General features: G+C 39.5%; 1 protein-coding gene across 1 annotated transcript in view; it reads right to left on the bottom strand.

Moving 5' to 3' along the window:
• LOC127416076 (sodium/potassium-transporting ATPase subunit beta-1-interacting protein 2-like) overlaps positions 1-16956 on the bottom strand; it is a 271196-nt gene that overhangs the window by 135609 nt on the left and 118631 nt on the right. Inside the window, exon 3 of the mRNA XM_051655196.1 lies at positions 7926-8006. Coding sequence (XP_051511156.1) covers positions 7926-8006 — 81 coding nt within the window. The remainder of the gene's footprint in view (positions 1-7925; positions 8007-16956) is intronic.

The following is a 16956-nucleotide window of genomic DNA, read 5'->3' as shown; positions in this document are numbered from 1 at the left end:
AAGGGCTTCAGACCACGTGACACTCAGACGGTGTCCCACAGCAATCATACGCAGCTCAAGTTCTCCGAAAGTGAACAGTGGAATTTTATTAAAAAAAAAATAAATGCATGAATTAAATATATTATCACATTTTTTGTTTTTATTGCATTTATGCCTCTAATTACTGGATTGCATTTATGCCTCTAAAATGTCTGTGAAACACACATTTAACAATAATCGTAGTACATTTATTTCTGATTTATTAGCCTGTAACTGCTTTGTCGAAATCTAAATCTATCTCATTATTTTGCAAAAGACTAATGAAGGCAGTAAATGTGATAAGAATTTAATATCTTGCTTAAAAATGATGTCTTCCTCAAAAATTCAAAAAGAATCGTTAATGGAACTGTCAAGGGACTGGAATCATTAAGAGGAATAGAAATTGGAACCGGAATCGTTAAATTCCTTACGATTCCCATCCCTAGTCGGACAAACAGCCAGTACCGCCACAAACTCACAGCGGCTAATGTTGCAATGTCGGGCTGTTTGAGATCCTTAAAACAGACAGAACATGGTTTGTGCCATTTACAGTATGACAAAGTATTTAAATACCGAACAAAATTTACACACTTCAGCTTTATCTTTTAAATATGTTCTCTTGTAGCAAGATGTGTCCCAAGGCCAGAAGTAGCTTCAGATTGCTTAAGTAACTTATTCTGCACACAGTTAGTTCAATTTAAATACATTTAAATCACAAAATATAAATAGATCTGCTGGTAAATGGTAGTAAAACTCTAGGTCAAAGATACTGAAAGTATCCCGTGGACTAAATCCGGCATCTACATGAAGTTATCAGTAACTCGCAACCACAGATTGAATGTTTGCTTCTTTTTTTTTTTTTTTTTGGAGTTCAGTTGCAGCTACCTACAATATTCCTGTTATGAATGTAGAGGTCTACAGAAAATAGTTCAGAAGAAAACTAGAAGCATTTCTGAATTGTATTTATGCATTTATGTGTAAAGGTGTATTACATGTTTAAAAAAGATTACATTTAAGTAATGTCATAAAAAACACGAGGCAAATCTAGGACTAGCTGTGGTTGTTACTGTACATTTTAAAACTAGATGAAAAGTAATGAAATATAGTTTAGTCTTACCAGGTCATTTTATTCACTGGCCCCTGGTAACACAGGTTTTCTTTTTTTTTTTTTTTTTAAGTGGCCCCAGGCTCAATAATTTGAGTATCCCTGCATTAGGCAATGTATTTCAATTAGACTCTAATTAAGAAGCCAGAAGATTAAAAACTGAACTGATTTATTTTTAGTAGAAACAATACAGTATATAGCAATAGTGCTTTGCAAGACAGCTGAACTCTAATGTTCTACAACAATATTACAGGAGAATAAAACTTGCAAACTCGGTTCAATGATTTTATGAAAAACACGCATAAACAAACAATTACTTTCATGGATAAGCACCTCTGTTTTTTTACCCAAAACAACTTTGCCACTCTCATTCAAACAAGCTGATGTTTTTTCGCTCTTAAATGCAGTTAGTAAGAAGTTAGTATTGTCAAACCCACAGACCATGCCATTTTGTCATCTTATTAGGGCAAAAATTGTGTTGCGGTCACACACTGCATTTGAGAGGCAAACAATTATCTCTGTGAGCTTTACAGTCAGCCAAAGAGACCAGGAACCACACACAGGTGTAGCACTGATTCACCAGTGCTCCAAATACCTTCCCAAGCATCTCCTCTCCATGGTCAAGTGGCAGTGATATGTCCTAATGGGAAATGATAGCCTTATTGAGCCAGTGCATGGGCTCCAAGTCATTTGTTTTGAGGAGGCAGGGCTGACAGGCCCAGCTTTTCCCCCACCAGCTCCCAGTAAAATTGACCATAAATCACCTTATCACTTTCAGTCCCTGACAATTTTTCAGACTTCCAACATTTTACTGAATATGATGGCTCTGAGTGTGTTAACAGGGCTATGCATTTTAAGCTGCCTTCCTTGTGAGGAGGGAAATAAACCCTCGGCAACAGAGTTCTATGGATTATGTTGCTGTTTTTTTGACAGTAATAATATCACTGACTCCACAGCAACAAAATAGCTATGAAACAAATAAGAATTCATGCTACCGGGCACACTTTGTGAAAGTTTTAGAAGTTCACTACTTGAAGTTTAGAGAATAAAGATTAAGTGATGAACTGTGCCTCAAATGATTTCAGCATGAACGGGCTCATGTTAACAGCTACATCTACGTAAGTGAAGAAGCTACTTTGAATCTGTAGCTTGTTTAGTCTTATTTGAAAATACTCATATTTTAATGCTACAGTATTCATATTTGAAAGTTGGTAAACTATAGGAAAGCTACACTTTTGAAAAAGTAGTTTCAAACAGCTACAACAAGCTAACACTACAAGCTAAAAATTTGTTAACTGCATTTGGTACGTTTGCATGTGCAATTATGATCCAGTAACAGCGTAGTCGAGCTACAAAATGTATCTGTCCAACATGAAACAAGGCATAGTCGAATATTTAAAGGAAGGTCATCGAGCTGACGAACTGTATATGTCTTGCATCATTTTTGTGTTTCAGAATACACGCATAATGCAGAGGCCAATTGTGGTGCAATTAACTGGATGAAGCCGAGCTACAATCTCATTATCTTGGTCTGTTAGTCTGACTTTGCAAAAATCGGACTGGTACGATTTCAGCTGGACTAAAGCCTTTACATGACCTTTTAAAAAGACTGAACTGACTGAAATCAAATGTATTGTAAACATACTGACTGAAGCTAACAGGAAGTGGAGTAAATACACAAATATCAAGATCGAATGTTGAATATTGTCAAATGCTAATAAAATGAAATATAAAGATTTAATTTATTTTAGCTATACTGTATTTGTCACGGTCCTATCAGTTTGTCAGGTTGGCTTTTTGTCTGATGGGATGTGACATTATCGCCCCATGTTCTGTCTTGTGTTTCGTGTCCTGTCTTTGTGTTGAGTGCATGGGTCCGGTTGCGAGTTACCACTGTGCGCTCTTTGGTCGACCTTGTTACACGTCCGAATCATAGTGTCTGGATCCTGACTTCCTGTATGGTTCGGTTTCAGTCTGCATTGGGATCCGGACACTCATGCCCCATGTTCTGTTTGTTTTGGTCTAATTGTGTTGACGTTTCTCCCTCATGTGTTTCAGGTGAAGTTGGCACACGGAATCAGTGTTTTCATGGGAATCCTGATTGTTTCCATGGGAACGCTGATCATGCCAACTTTCAGCTGGTGAGCGGCACCTGTCCCTTGTTTGTTAATGCTTATTTTAATCCCCTTGTGTGTCATGTTCTTTGCTGGATTGTTGAATGTAGTTTGTTGTAGTGTATTGTGTGTTATCATTAGAGAAAGTTGTTTGATGTTAAGTAATTTATCTCACTCTCTCTGCCTAGTTGGTCCTGTCTCGTTTATCTGTGTGTGGTTGCCTTCCAGTTTGCTGTACGCGTGTTCTCTGCGCTCACAAATCTTCAATGGAGGATTCCTCATCTCTGCCTGCATGTCGGGATTGTGGTTGCCTTCCAGTTTGCTGCGTGTCAGTTGCACTTCAGCGGAGATTTCCTCATGGCTCTGCTCGTTGCCATCATGGTGCATGCAATCGCCTGCGGGAGCGCTCATCGGAGGATTCCTCATAAATCTGCTGAAGTTATTATTTTGATTTGTAAATAAATCCTTTGAACTGTTCCTCTGCTCTTGGGTCTCTGTCTCACTCCAGCTATCTGACTGAACAATCCAGCCACCATGATGGACCCAGCAGAGGAATCTACTTTTTGCTCCTCCCTGTCTCAGCAGGGAGCATTACTGGGATGGCAGCAGGATCAAACCTCCGCTAATTACCGGGCTCTGGAGATGATGGCGTCGCAGCTCACCTCTGTCATACACCAACTCTGCTAGTCTCCAGATACCGGCCTCACCCAGAAAGCACCCTCACCGGCTCCGGTGATTCCCCACGTTTTTGGACGCTTCAAGCCCTGCCCCAATCCTCCAGCCCCTTCCTTACACAATGCTCCATGTACTTCTCGTTGCAGCCCTCTGCTTTCCTGTCAGAGACGATGAAGGTGGCATAGGTCATCATGCTTCATTCATAGCATTTGCCATGGAGCTCTGCCGAGTGTTCAGTTCAGCCCTGTTGCAATATGGATCAGCTAGTCACGTTGTTTCTGCTTTCCACAGCCACAGAGGCTTTTCCCCTGTCCCTGTCAGTGACCATAACCATGGAGGATGTTTTACTGTCACTGTCTGTGCTCACGACCAAGGAGGTCGTTCCCCTGCCACTGCCAGTGCCCACGACCATGGAGGTCATTCCCCTGTCAATGCCTGTGCTCACAGCCACGGAGGCTGTTCCCCAGTCCATGTCGGTCTTCACAGTCACAGAGGCTGTTCCCCAGTCCATGTCGGTCATCACAGCCATGGAGGCTGTTCCCTTGTCACTGACAGTGCTCACAGCCACGGAAGCTGTTCCCGTCACTACCTGTGCTCACAGCCCGGTCTCTGTCACTGCTCATGGCCTCGGAGGCGTTCCCCAGTCTCTGTCAGTGCTCACGGCCATGGAGACCGTTCCCCAGTCTTTGTCGGTGCCCACGTCCACGGAGGCCGCACCCCAATTGCAGCTGCCAATGCTCACGGCTGCGGAAGTTTTACCAGTGCCCTAAATCCCCCTAAAACCAGACTTGAATACCTTGGCCAGGCTGGGAGACCGGCTAACCACTTAAGGATGTTTTTAAGCATTATTTATTTATTTATTTATTTATTTTAGCAAGGGTGGATATTGGGTTTAACAGGAAATGCTCGCACAAGCACTACACAAAATGATGCCATGTGAGGGACAGAGACCTCGCATGTTACTTTTGTGCAATTTAAAAGAGCAATTGGATTTTCCCTAGGAACAAAATAAATGTTCAAATATAATGTGCCTGTTTCTGCATCTCGCCTTCTTACTGGAGTAGCAGTTTTCATACAAGTCTTGACTTGTATTGAGCCCTGTGTGACTTAAAAAAAAAAGAAATAGAATAAGAAACAGTGACTGGGATTAGTCCCTTGTTTATATCTTCATTTGTTTCCATGTGATCTAAATCTAATTGCCTATGTGGGTCTCAGCAGATTCATTCCTGGTTAAACACATTACACTCACATTAATAAATCATGAGCTATATGGTCACAAGGAAATAAATTACGCTAACTAATATTCTATAACTTCTCTCACTAATTAAAATAGCAGAACATTAAAGAATCAGAGTGGGATCTAGAAAAAAATTGAACACTGACAAAAACACTACATTGAAACAACAAATTAAAAAGAAATGAAAATATAAATAAATAAATAATTTAAAACTATAATAACTGCATCTGACTGCATAACCAATATCTTACAACTTTCCACACTTATTAAAGTAGCAAAACACTGACAAACCAGAATGCAAATTCTGCACTGCAGGATTGCGGCTCAGTTTGTTTGCCGCTTCAAGTTCATTCTAATCAGAGACCGAGGGAGACATCAAGGATAGTGAAGAGACTTTCTTCTCCAGCTGACAACGACTGACAAGATCCCTTGTGGGATGTGAAGCTGTGTGAATTCTCCAGTTAAAAAGTGAAGGGGGCGTTGAACAGCTATGAAGACCCTGGGAGAGCCTCACGAGAGGTTTGTGGAGGCTCTCAATTTTTTCCACAAAGCTATAGCTGTGACAGGTTGCCTGCCCCTCTCACGATGAGCTTCAGAAAGACACATCACCACTGCCAATCCAGTGGACCAACAGCACGCAACTGATGTGAAACAGTACCACATTTACTTAAATGGTTGCATCTTGCTGCCTGTGTTGTAATTAATGATCCCGATGCAGCAGTACGATATTTTCCCAAAAAAAAAAAAAAACAATTCTAAGTACTTAAAATTAGCCTTATATGAAGCAAAAAGCAAAATCTTGGTAAAATCCCTCATGAAAGAAAAGTCTAAACCAGCCTAAGCTGATTTAGTAGTCTTAGCTGGTCCAAGGTGGCCTTCCAGCCTGTCAGCCGAAAAGTGCCCATAACCCCTCTAAAACCAGCAAAAAGACCAGCCTTAACAGGCTTGGAGACCAGTTAGGACCAGCAAACCAGCCTAGGCTGGTTTAAGTTTTTTTTACTAACTAAAAAACAAAAAAAGTAGGGAACATACAATGTGTACTGTAGTATTCAGTAAGGTGTACTTTTGATTAAAAAAATGACAAAACAATAAAATAAAATAAAATAAAATAAAAAAGTTGTAAAACAACTCTAGTGATCTAACCTAAAAGAAAACTTTTTGGTATCCTGATCCAGTTAGCCTGGCTCCTATATAACATATAAAAACCCAAAAACCTTCATATATGACACCCTGATAGTATGAGAGTCCACAACAAAGAAATGATAGCAAAATCAGGCAATCCGTATGGCATTTTTGACATCATAGCTTGCAAAGCTATGAAATAAATTGAAATGTTCATTCTTTCATCTAAGATTCTTGATAAGATTGCACATAAATGACATATCAACCAGAAAACCAGACTGACTGCCAGACATTTCTAGCTGATTTAAAGATTAAAGGATCAATCTTCATTACAGATCTGTGTCCGAGGAAAGACATCTGCCTTTACCATGGCATGTTTTTATCATTAGTGATACACTACTACAGCCTTTACTTGTACCTTATTCCTTAAGGCCATGTTTACACCTGATATTGAAGTGATAGTTCACCCAAAAACAAAAAAACAAATGTCACATTTTACTTGTATGGAAAAAGATGAAATGAAAGTGACTTGTGACTGAGACTAACTTTCAGCCTGACATCTCTATTACCATCCCAAGTACAGTACATTAAGGTATGGTGTAGTACATACTGTACAGGCTTTGCTTACTGACAAATAGCACTAATCTTTGGCCTGCAATTACGAAGGTAAATAAAGAGCTCTCACATGACCTGAAGGGCTCTGTTAAAAAGCACTTAGCATTTACAATTACCAGAAGATACAAGATTGAGTATTAAACAAATATCAAAATAAAAGAAGGTCTTATTTGCAATTACAAGTGCTTTCAAGATAAAAATGTAATGCACATGCTTCATGGATCTGGTAATCATGTTACATGTCTGGTTTGCCATTTAATTGGGTGCAATTTTTGACATTTTAATTACATATTTGCACATTTTTTTGACACACATGAGCAAATGATGGATTATTAAATAAATTATTAGTTGAAATGAAAGAGGCAAAGACAGGGAAAATAGAGGGAAGAAGAAGAAATTACTTTCACAAATCTGCATCTAGTTAAAAGAACTAGATTTGTATATTTGTACATACTGAATAATATATGCATGGTGCTTGCCTGGGCAAAACTCGCCGCTGGTGTTGTGGGTTGTTGCAAGGGCGTTTCTAATATGTAGTTGACACCATATTTAATTTGAGCAAAAACAAGGCTGTAAAGAATGGACATACAGGGTACTACCCTGACTAAGGTCAGTTATTGTTCCATTGTAAATGTTGATTTCTAAGGAAAGCATCAATGTTATTATTGTTCATATTTAGGTTAAAAGATTTGATCAAACCCCTAACCCCAGTATTAAAATTTGACTGGCACATATAGCAAGTCCATAGCTTAAACTCTCTGTCCAAGCACTTCTGCCAATTCTAATTAGAATCTCAGACCCAGTTGTGACCTTGCATCACTGACAAAAAGACCAATAAAGTCTTTCCCAACCTCACTACTTATGCCTCAATTACATCTGACAATCTGTGACATATATTAAAAAGCCACTTTTAAACAACCAAAATAACATTCTTACAGAGTTGTGACTCAAAACGCAAAAAAAAAAAAAAACAAAAAAAACAATGATACTCATTATGAGGGATTATCCACTGCAAAACAAGTACGAAATCAGCCATTACCTTTGAAAGGTCACCCACTTCCAAATAGAAACAGATGATGAAGACGTTCCAGGCAACCCAGAGCACCAACCAGACTGCATACTGTGAAAGAGAGAAAGACAGAAAGTGGGTATTTGAGCGAGCTATCTCAACCTCAGACCCACAATAACCAACAAACCAAAAACACATTTGCATATGAGTAATTAATTGTCCTGCAAACACAAAAGTGGGAGATTTTCTCTGCAATTAATTCTCCGATGTGTGTTCCTTAAAACATTCTGCCTTCACAGATCTGCCAAAGAAGCAGAGAGGAGAGATTGTGTTTCTCCACGGAAACAGGAACCCTGTGTGGGAGTTAGCGAGGGTGGCTCGCTCCCTGTTTCGATGCTTATCGAAATAGCGGGATGTGATTAAAAAACAATGAGACAGTTTCCCCAGCAAAATCGCAGGTGGCACGGGGGTTTAGCTGAAAATGAAGCAAATTTTGGTTAAATAGACACAGGTCTTATTCTGTTTTGCATCATTAGGGAACGAAGCGAACCAACATTACTTTAAACAAATTTTTTGAAAGGCGCAGGATGCTGTATTTGTTGACAAGCATTACCAGCTCATAGAATGTTTTTGCTGATTAAAATGTGAGGTAGCGCGGCATGAGAACTCTGAGGTTTGTTAGGCAGGCAGTGATCTTTAGATAAAATAACATTTATCTGATCTAATTAAAAGTGAGACAGGTGAGTACAAATGAAATACTGAGCAAGGGGAAATGCTAAATCAATTTGAATTACTTGAAGAGAGTTGAGCAGAAAATCACGGCCTTTGGTGCTTGAAAATGAGCAGTCAACGACATGCATTTTGAGTAGCTCTTGAAAAGTACCGCAAATAGATCGATCAATATGAACTTAGCTTTGATGAAAATGAGGCTTTACAAAGACTCTACAATTTGGTTCCACATATTTCTACATCTTACTTAACCCAGCTGAAGAGACCAGCTTAGTCTTGCATGAATTTTCATGCAGGTTTAATGTTGGTCTAGCTGGTGAACCAGGATATCAATGCTGTTTACCATCAAAAAATGATGGTCAACCAGAATGGTCTTCTGGTGAAGCTGGTTGACCAAAGAATTATTGCTGGTTAAGCTAGTTAAGAATCTTGTTTATGCTAGTTAATGCTGGTTGACCAGCATTTTATTTTATTTATTTTTTTATTTGTATTTTTTATTTTTTATTTTTTTTGCTTTTCACTTTGGATGTGTATTTTATTTTAATCAAATATAATAAATCTAACATAATAAATATTACAGCATCTTTGCCTTTGTATCGCTTTTTTAATAAACATCTTTAATCTTTAAACAATTTCCTTCGCCAAATATTTATAATACTATTGCTGTGACTATCTGCACTCTGTATAAATGGTTTTGCATCAAAATGCCTTGTATACCAAAAATGTGGTGTCTCCACAAAATTATGTAATTGTTTTTGCTGTGCTATCATTTACAGTCATTGACAGCAATTAAGTTTTAAAGTATCTAATAACGGGTCAGACTGTAGATGGGTTTTGTTGGTTAGGATTTTTTATTTGTTTGTTAGAACATTTAAGTTTTATTGAGTGGATTGTATAGACAATTTAAGCATTAAACTTTTCACATTGTAAGGGTTTTGAACAAATGTATAACACAAATAGATGTTCCTGGCAGTAAAATACAATTAAACATTTGTTTTAACAGTCATTGTGAGTGTGCATTACGCAGTGATTTTAAACAAATGTACTTAACACAAGTATATTGGCAGTGGCATATTATCACTTCCAAATTATATTTTAACCGTTAAAATTATTTTTTACACTCAATTCTTTCAAATCACCTCCCAGACTTTGTATACATGATAATACTGCAAGTCAACTTGTCCTGCAGGAGAACTTAAAGAGTTTCTAAAAGTGTCTCAAATGTTTTCTTTCTCATTGAGCAAATCAACAACAAACATCACTGCTGCAGTTTGTAGAGAAATCCATTTTATTTTTCTTTATCTGCTTGCTAGAGAACTGTTAGTTTGCTGCTTCTCATCCATGATGGGCAGAGGCAAGGTTTGAAATTAACTTTTTTGGCTCACCTGCCACTGTGGCTAGTAGTTTCCAAGCTCACTAGCCACTCAGCATTTTCACTAGACAAAATCCTCTGCCTCGCAAAAAGTGATAAAGGTAACTGGAGACTGTAACTGCATGCATTTGTTTGGACATTATTTGAAAAAGAATGATATTAGTTTAGCAGGACATAAGCCTGATTTAAATCACCTTTAGAATATCTATGTCATGGACAGTTAGAACAGGAGGAAAATCTGTCAATAATTGGTCCATAATGGAAGTTTAAATCCCTGCATTCTAAATTGTACTTGCCTATACATGTACAGTACATGAGCCTATACATACATGTACATGTCTTTCACTGTATGAAAGTTTACCATTGTTCTACCCTTGTTTAACAGTGGCATTTGTAATGATAAGGATATTGCCACAAGGTAAGACCATGGATGGCTCTTCGTTACTGTGGTTAGGTTAATGTTGATAGGTTAATGCTGATAGACTTTTCTAAAAAATTAGCAATAATATTTGTTATAAAAAATAAAAATAAAAAATACTAATAGCCTAAACACATTTAGAAACCTTTAACTGCAACTTTTACAGTCATAATAAAAATAAAGTCTACTAGACTCACTCTGATAGATTAAATGTGAATCTATACAAGTTACCAGTTAGTGCAGAAAAAAAAAAAAAAAAAAACTACCAAATACCAAAACATTTTAGTAAGGATGATGATGTGTATTTTAAATACTGATCATGTGTGTTATTTGTTTCCTCTTTACCTCGTCAGTGTGTTTATAATGAAGGGGATGTCTAGCAATTTGAAGGGGTTTGATTTCCTCCGTACAGAGCTTATATTAGAATGTTCTCTGTAGAATTCAAATGGGTCACATAAGTTTTATGGTCTCCTCCGCCCACCCAGATATCGAGTAAAGCCCGACTGAATGCAAGTTTTGCTCTGGAGCAAGCTGACTGTACATGTCCACTGGTGTGTGTCCACTGTTTTCAATTTATTAAAATGAGAATCCACCTCGAGAGCAATGCACTTGGCTCCCATTGGAATTAATTGAAAATGCTCGCTTCACTACACTCACAACGCGTCAGTGGACAGCTAGCATAATGTGCGCTGCGGCTGTTTGCGCGAAAGCATGCTTCATTTGCCTGCACATATGCATAAGTTATGAGAGGCATAAATACCATTAAATTTGCTTCGCCAGCAGCTCAGAGTTGCCTGACATTCATAGAATTTTTAATGCAGGAAAAACTCTGAAAAGGTCACCCGCCAAAGTGACTGGTAAGAGTGACGGAGTTACCCGCCACTGCAGATTTTTACCCGCATTTGGCAGGTTGGCGGGTGTTAATTTCAAACCCTGGGCAGAGGGCAGACCAGCAGAAAGGTGCTTTGCGCCACCTACCATACCAAGGTAAAATTGCATGTCTATTAGCAGCACCTGTTGTGTAGGCGTGAATGTGTTAGTGGTGATCATTCACGTTGCTTTCTATGTGAAAACGCCATTCGTCTGTGATTCGCCTCTCACAATTGAGTCACTCTGCCTTATTGAATTATTTGTTGTCTGATCTGTAGTCAAGTAGATACAATCTCAGACTAAGTTGGGCAGCCATTTATTAAGGCTGACCTTGAACAAGAGTGGAGACTGACCACGGCAGTGTCAGTAATGAGGCAGCTGTGCTTTATTTACAGATATGCAGTTTTATATGCATGCCTCGGGCTGGGGGGCAAAGATCAACACATCATGCCTGTATTCCAACTAGAGCGGCGTGGTTGACATATCTACAGCTTTCCACGCACTGTTGAATAACAAGGAAACTCCTCCGCGTCTGGGGGTGGAAGGGGGTCTAGACAGAGCCATTGACTTCAATTAAGCTTCATAATCCAGCTTGATATCTCTAACACACATTCTGAGTGGATCCAGAGGGAGGAGGTTGTGAACGTACAGTTGTGTTAGCACACTGAGCTCACCAGACCGTTGAGACTGGTGTAGCGCAAGGAAGAATTTTACAATCTTGAAATCTGACATGTTGTCAGGACATTAAGAGAAGATGCAGGCATGTAGTGGAACCTCATTTGGCCCTTTGCCAGCCATTGGAACATGCCAAGTTGAATTAGAATAAAAATTTATCTGGCCTGACAGCATCCCCAAAACGGATATAAGCAAGAGTAATGTTCAAATGTGAGCAATTTATCTCCGTAGGAGATATTTCTCTCTCTCTCTCTCTCTCTCTCTCTCTCTCTCTCTCTCTCTCTCTCTCTCTCTCTCTCTCTCTCTCTGGTCATTGCTGCTAGACTGAGAAATTGAGCATTGTTTATTCCAAAGGGAGATGCATAACACTAAAAATGTGATCTGCTTCTTTTAAACACTGCATTTAATTTGTGTGGCAGCTCTGACTCAGTGCAGGCAAGATTATGATTTTGTCCGATATTAATTCTGTTATGTTGTGGCTTAATTCTGTTATGTTGTGGCTAAATTTTGTTGTGTTGCGGCATATTTTTGTTATGTTGTGGCTTAATTTTTTTTGTGTTGTGGCTACATTTTGTTGTGTTTTGGCTTATTTCTGTTGCGTTGTGGCATAATATTGTTGTGCTGTGGCTTTTCTGTTGTGTTGTTGCTAATGTTTTGGTGTATTGTGGCTTTTTTCCATTGTGTTGTAGCTTATTCCATTGTCTTGTAGCTTTGTTGTGGTTTATTTCCTTTGTGTTATGGCTTTTCTATTGTGTTATGGCATATTTTTGTTGCGTTGTGGCTTAATTTAGTTGTGCTGTGGCTTATTTCCGTTGTGCTGTAGCTTTACTGTTGTGTTGCGGCTGATTTCCATTGTGTTGCAACTTATTTCTGTTGTGTTGTGACTTAATATTGTTGTGCTGTGGCTTTTTTGTTGTCTTGTGATGTATTTCCATGGTGCTGTTGCTTTTATCTGTTTTGGCTTTTATCCTTGGTGTTGTGGCTCATTTATGTTATGTTGTGGCTTTTCCATTGTGTTGTGGCTAATTTTCATTGTGTTGTGGTTTATTTCTATCAGAAAGACTTGAGATTATTGAAATAATATGAATGAAAAGCTACTTATATCATTTGGCACAAGCCCCGTCCTGCGGTTCAGCACTCCGATGTTGCTTGAACCATCAGATCCTGCCAGAGGCAATGATGGCAGGGGAGCGGAGCTTAGCCTGCCCAGGAAGGTACCTAAACTGGTTGATATGGGGTGGGATGGGGTGTGAAAACACAGAAGTATGCAAACAATGAGAGGCACCTGGCAAGCTTATGAAGCGGAGGCTGTATTGTGATTGGATGTGACGCCTGATGAATGAACCCTGAGGTCTTCCTGCTAGAACTACGCTTACATTTCTATCAGAAAGACTCAAGATTATTGAAATAATATGAATGAAAAGCTACTTATATCATTTGGTGGAAGCCCTGTCCTACGGTTCAGCACTTTGATAATGCTTGAACCGTCAGATCCTGCCGGAGGCGATGACGGCAGGGGAGTGGAGCTAACCCCCAAAATGAACTGAACCTAATTTAACCTAAGCCCCCAAAAGAAAATACAAAACCAAATGATTAGACTCAGGACAATAACCAGGTCAAACAATGGCATTTGAGCCCTAAGATAAGGGCAACATTGATGCACAATACCCATTGCTGAAGATGATTAACATTTGATATGAGCCCGCCGACGAGGAGAGCCATTGTTTGTGCAATATCTTTGCCAAAGGATGAACAATGTAATGTGTGGGCCCTACGATAAGGGCAATGTTGTTGTGCAATACCCTTTGCTGAAATATAAACAAGGGCAGACGTTATTTGTGCAATATCCTAGCCAAAGGATAACAACATAATGTGTGGGCCTAACAATAAGGGCAACGTTGTTGTGCAATACCCTTTGCTGAAGATAGGTAACGTTTGAGTATGAGTCCTCCAACGTGGATGGCCGTTGTTTGTGCAAGATCTCTGCTAAAGGATGAACACCGTAATGTGAGGGCCCTACAACAAGGGTGACATTGTTGTGCAATACCCTTTGCCGAAAGATAAACAAGGGCGAACGTTATTAGTGCAATATTCCTGCCAAAGAATAACAATGTAATGTGAGGGCCCTAAGATAAGGCCAACATTGTTGCGCAATACCCTTTTCCGAAAGATAGATAATGTTTGATTATGAGTCCTTCGACAAGGACGGCCTTTGTTTAAGATCTCTGCCAAAGGATGAACATCATAATGTGAGGGCCCTACGATAAGGATACGTTGTTGTGCAATACCCTTTGACGAAAGATAAACAAGGGCGAATGATATTTGTGCATGGGTTTTTACAACAGTGTACTTACTGTACTACTGACTTTTGTTTTGTTGGACAAATAAAATGAGAGACCCACGTTTGGTTTCGACCATGAAAATGGGTAGAATTTTTTTTAAGGTTAATTAAATACAGAAATGTTATGAGCAGTGCCTGCCGCTAGGTGTCAGAAGACACATAGCAATGATGATGCTTTCCCTTTAGGAAACGTGGATGTGGATATATGAGAAAAGAAAACAGTGTGATTTGACCTGCGATAGGAATGAATACACAATGCAAGAAGCATCATCTGTGTGCATTGTGCATTGAAGTACTTGTGCGAAAGGACATGCATACATTTTGGAACCTTCTTCCCCAACAGGAGAATGCTCAGGCATGCAAATGCTGTAGTAACATTTTGAGAAATGTGCACCCGCGCTCGGGTGCCCAAGTGGCATGGCCGCCGTGCTGCGAAACGCACAATCACCTAACATGTTCTGTGAGATCCGAATGCTCTAGTGAAATGAATATTGCCGCTTGAAGCGATATTGATGCATTATAAAGCTTAAGATGAACAAAGGATTGAGAACATTGGAAGCAGAAAACCTAAAACCTCATCTACCACCAGCTATTTGCATTGGAGATTGTTTCCCAAAAGAAGAATAAATTGAGAACTTAGTGTTTTTTCCTGATGGAGGCAGCCTGGTGATGAGTGTGATGGCTGGTGAAGAACGTGAACATCAAGGTGAGTGAACATCCAACCTGAAGCATCTGTTGCTTGGAGATGTGAGGCATAGTGTGTAACATGATGTGTGTTTCACTCACATGCGCTTGAGTGAAAACACGGAAGTATGCGAACAATGAGGGGTACCTGGAAGGCTTATGAAGAGGAGGCTGTATTGTGATTGGACTCCGGTCAAGCCAGCCACGGTTCAGAATTTCACTGTCAAGCCAGCCGCGATTAAAATCTTGGTGTGTGCCTATTGCGATAATTACGGTAATTTGCGGGAGTAACAGAAAGACATGCCTTCTGACTCCTGTTCACTGGATAGGATAGCGAATCTTACTATAATAACAAAACAAAAACAAAAAAGCGTTTATTAGGTGTTTGTGAGGTGTTGGTGTTCATTAATATATTTTATTTAGCCTATGTGAAAGGTGTATGCTTTTGAAGACTTTTGAAAAAGGCAGGTGTATGCTTTATAACCACAATTTACTGCATTAAATGTTTTTTCCTGATTAAAATTTTTTTATTGATTCATACAGATAACAAAGAAAAGTAAAACATATATACACAGAATCAACATTTAACCCCCGCTATTACCCCTCCCCCTCCCAAATCCCCAACCCCACCCTAACACTCACACAATAAATAAATAAATAAAATAAAATAAAATAATCACACACATTTAAAATTATGCTTCTCTCTCCACTTCCCCTACCCGAGAGCCCTCCAAAAATGCCAAATAGCTGCCCCATTTCCCATCAAATGAATCCCAGATCCTCAGCCTTCTACATGACACTTCCTCGAAAGCCGCCACCCTCCCCATCTCTGTGCACCACTCTTGAAATGAGGGCGCTCCAGCCGACTTTCATCCCCTTAAAACAATTTGTCTGCCGATCATAACACTGGTTAGGACCCAATTTTTAATGTGTTTATCCCCTATATTGATGACCGCCCCATCACCTAAAATACAGAGTCTGGGGCAAAATGAAATCTGAGTGCCCAATACGTCACACATAAAACTCTGAACCTTCAACCAAAAATCCTGGATCTTAACACACCACCAAAAAACACGGGTTGTGCCTCCATCTTCTGATTGGCATCACCAGCAGGTGGGTGTGTCCTTAAGACCAAGCCTATACAATCTAGAGGGTGTCCAATAGAATTGATGTAAAATCTTAAATTGCATAAGGCACACTCTTGCATCTCTAGATACAGACTTGACGTTTTTTAGAATCCTAGCCCACACTCCCTCCTCCAATACCAAGTTTAAATCTTTTTCCCATAATATCTTGACAGAAGTTAAAGCTCCATCCCCCAGACTCTGAATTAGCAGGGAGTAATACACTGATGCCTCATGACCTTTTCCAAAAGCAGTAATCACCATGCCCAGAGTATCTGCCGCTTTAGGGGGGTGTATGCTACTCCTAAAAATAGTACAGAGCAGGTGCCTCTGCTGTAAATACCTAAAGAAATTAGATCTGGGAATCCCAAAATGTTGAACCAAATTTTCAAAGGATCTCAACACTCCACTCTCATATAGGTCACCGAGTTTCCTCACAATCCACTCTGACCAGCAGAAAGGGGACTTATTAATACATAATTTTGGGTTCAGCCATATGCTCGAGGCAACATTTAAATAAATCCGAATAAAACACTCTGGACACTTTTGTCCATACCGAGTGCAAATGCGAGATAACGGGGTGTAACTTAACTTCTCCAATTAGTTTGATAGAAAGGCTTTGCAATGGCGAAATAGGGGCAAGAACTTCCTGTTCAATACAGAACCAGGGAGGGGTCTCTCAGGTGGAAGCGACCAATGAGCCAAATGTCTGAGACCGAATGCATAATAATAAAACAAAATCATGGGTAGGCCTAGCCCACCTTTGTCAATCGGCCTATGCAACTTACTGAAATGTAATCTGGGACATTTACCATTCCAAATGAAGGACTTCGCTATGCTATCAAATT

The sequence above is a fragment of the Myxocyprinus asiaticus genome, chromosome 25, assembly GCF_019703515.2.
Source record: "Myxocyprinus asiaticus isolate MX2 ecotype Aquarium Trade chromosome 25, UBuf_Myxa_2, whole genome shotgun sequence".
In the NCBI taxonomy this organism is placed as follows: Eukaryota; Metazoa; Chordata; class Actinopteri; order Cypriniformes; family Catostomidae; genus Myxocyprinus; species Myxocyprinus asiaticus.
This window is presented reverse-complemented; position numbering and strand designations above follow the sequence as displayed.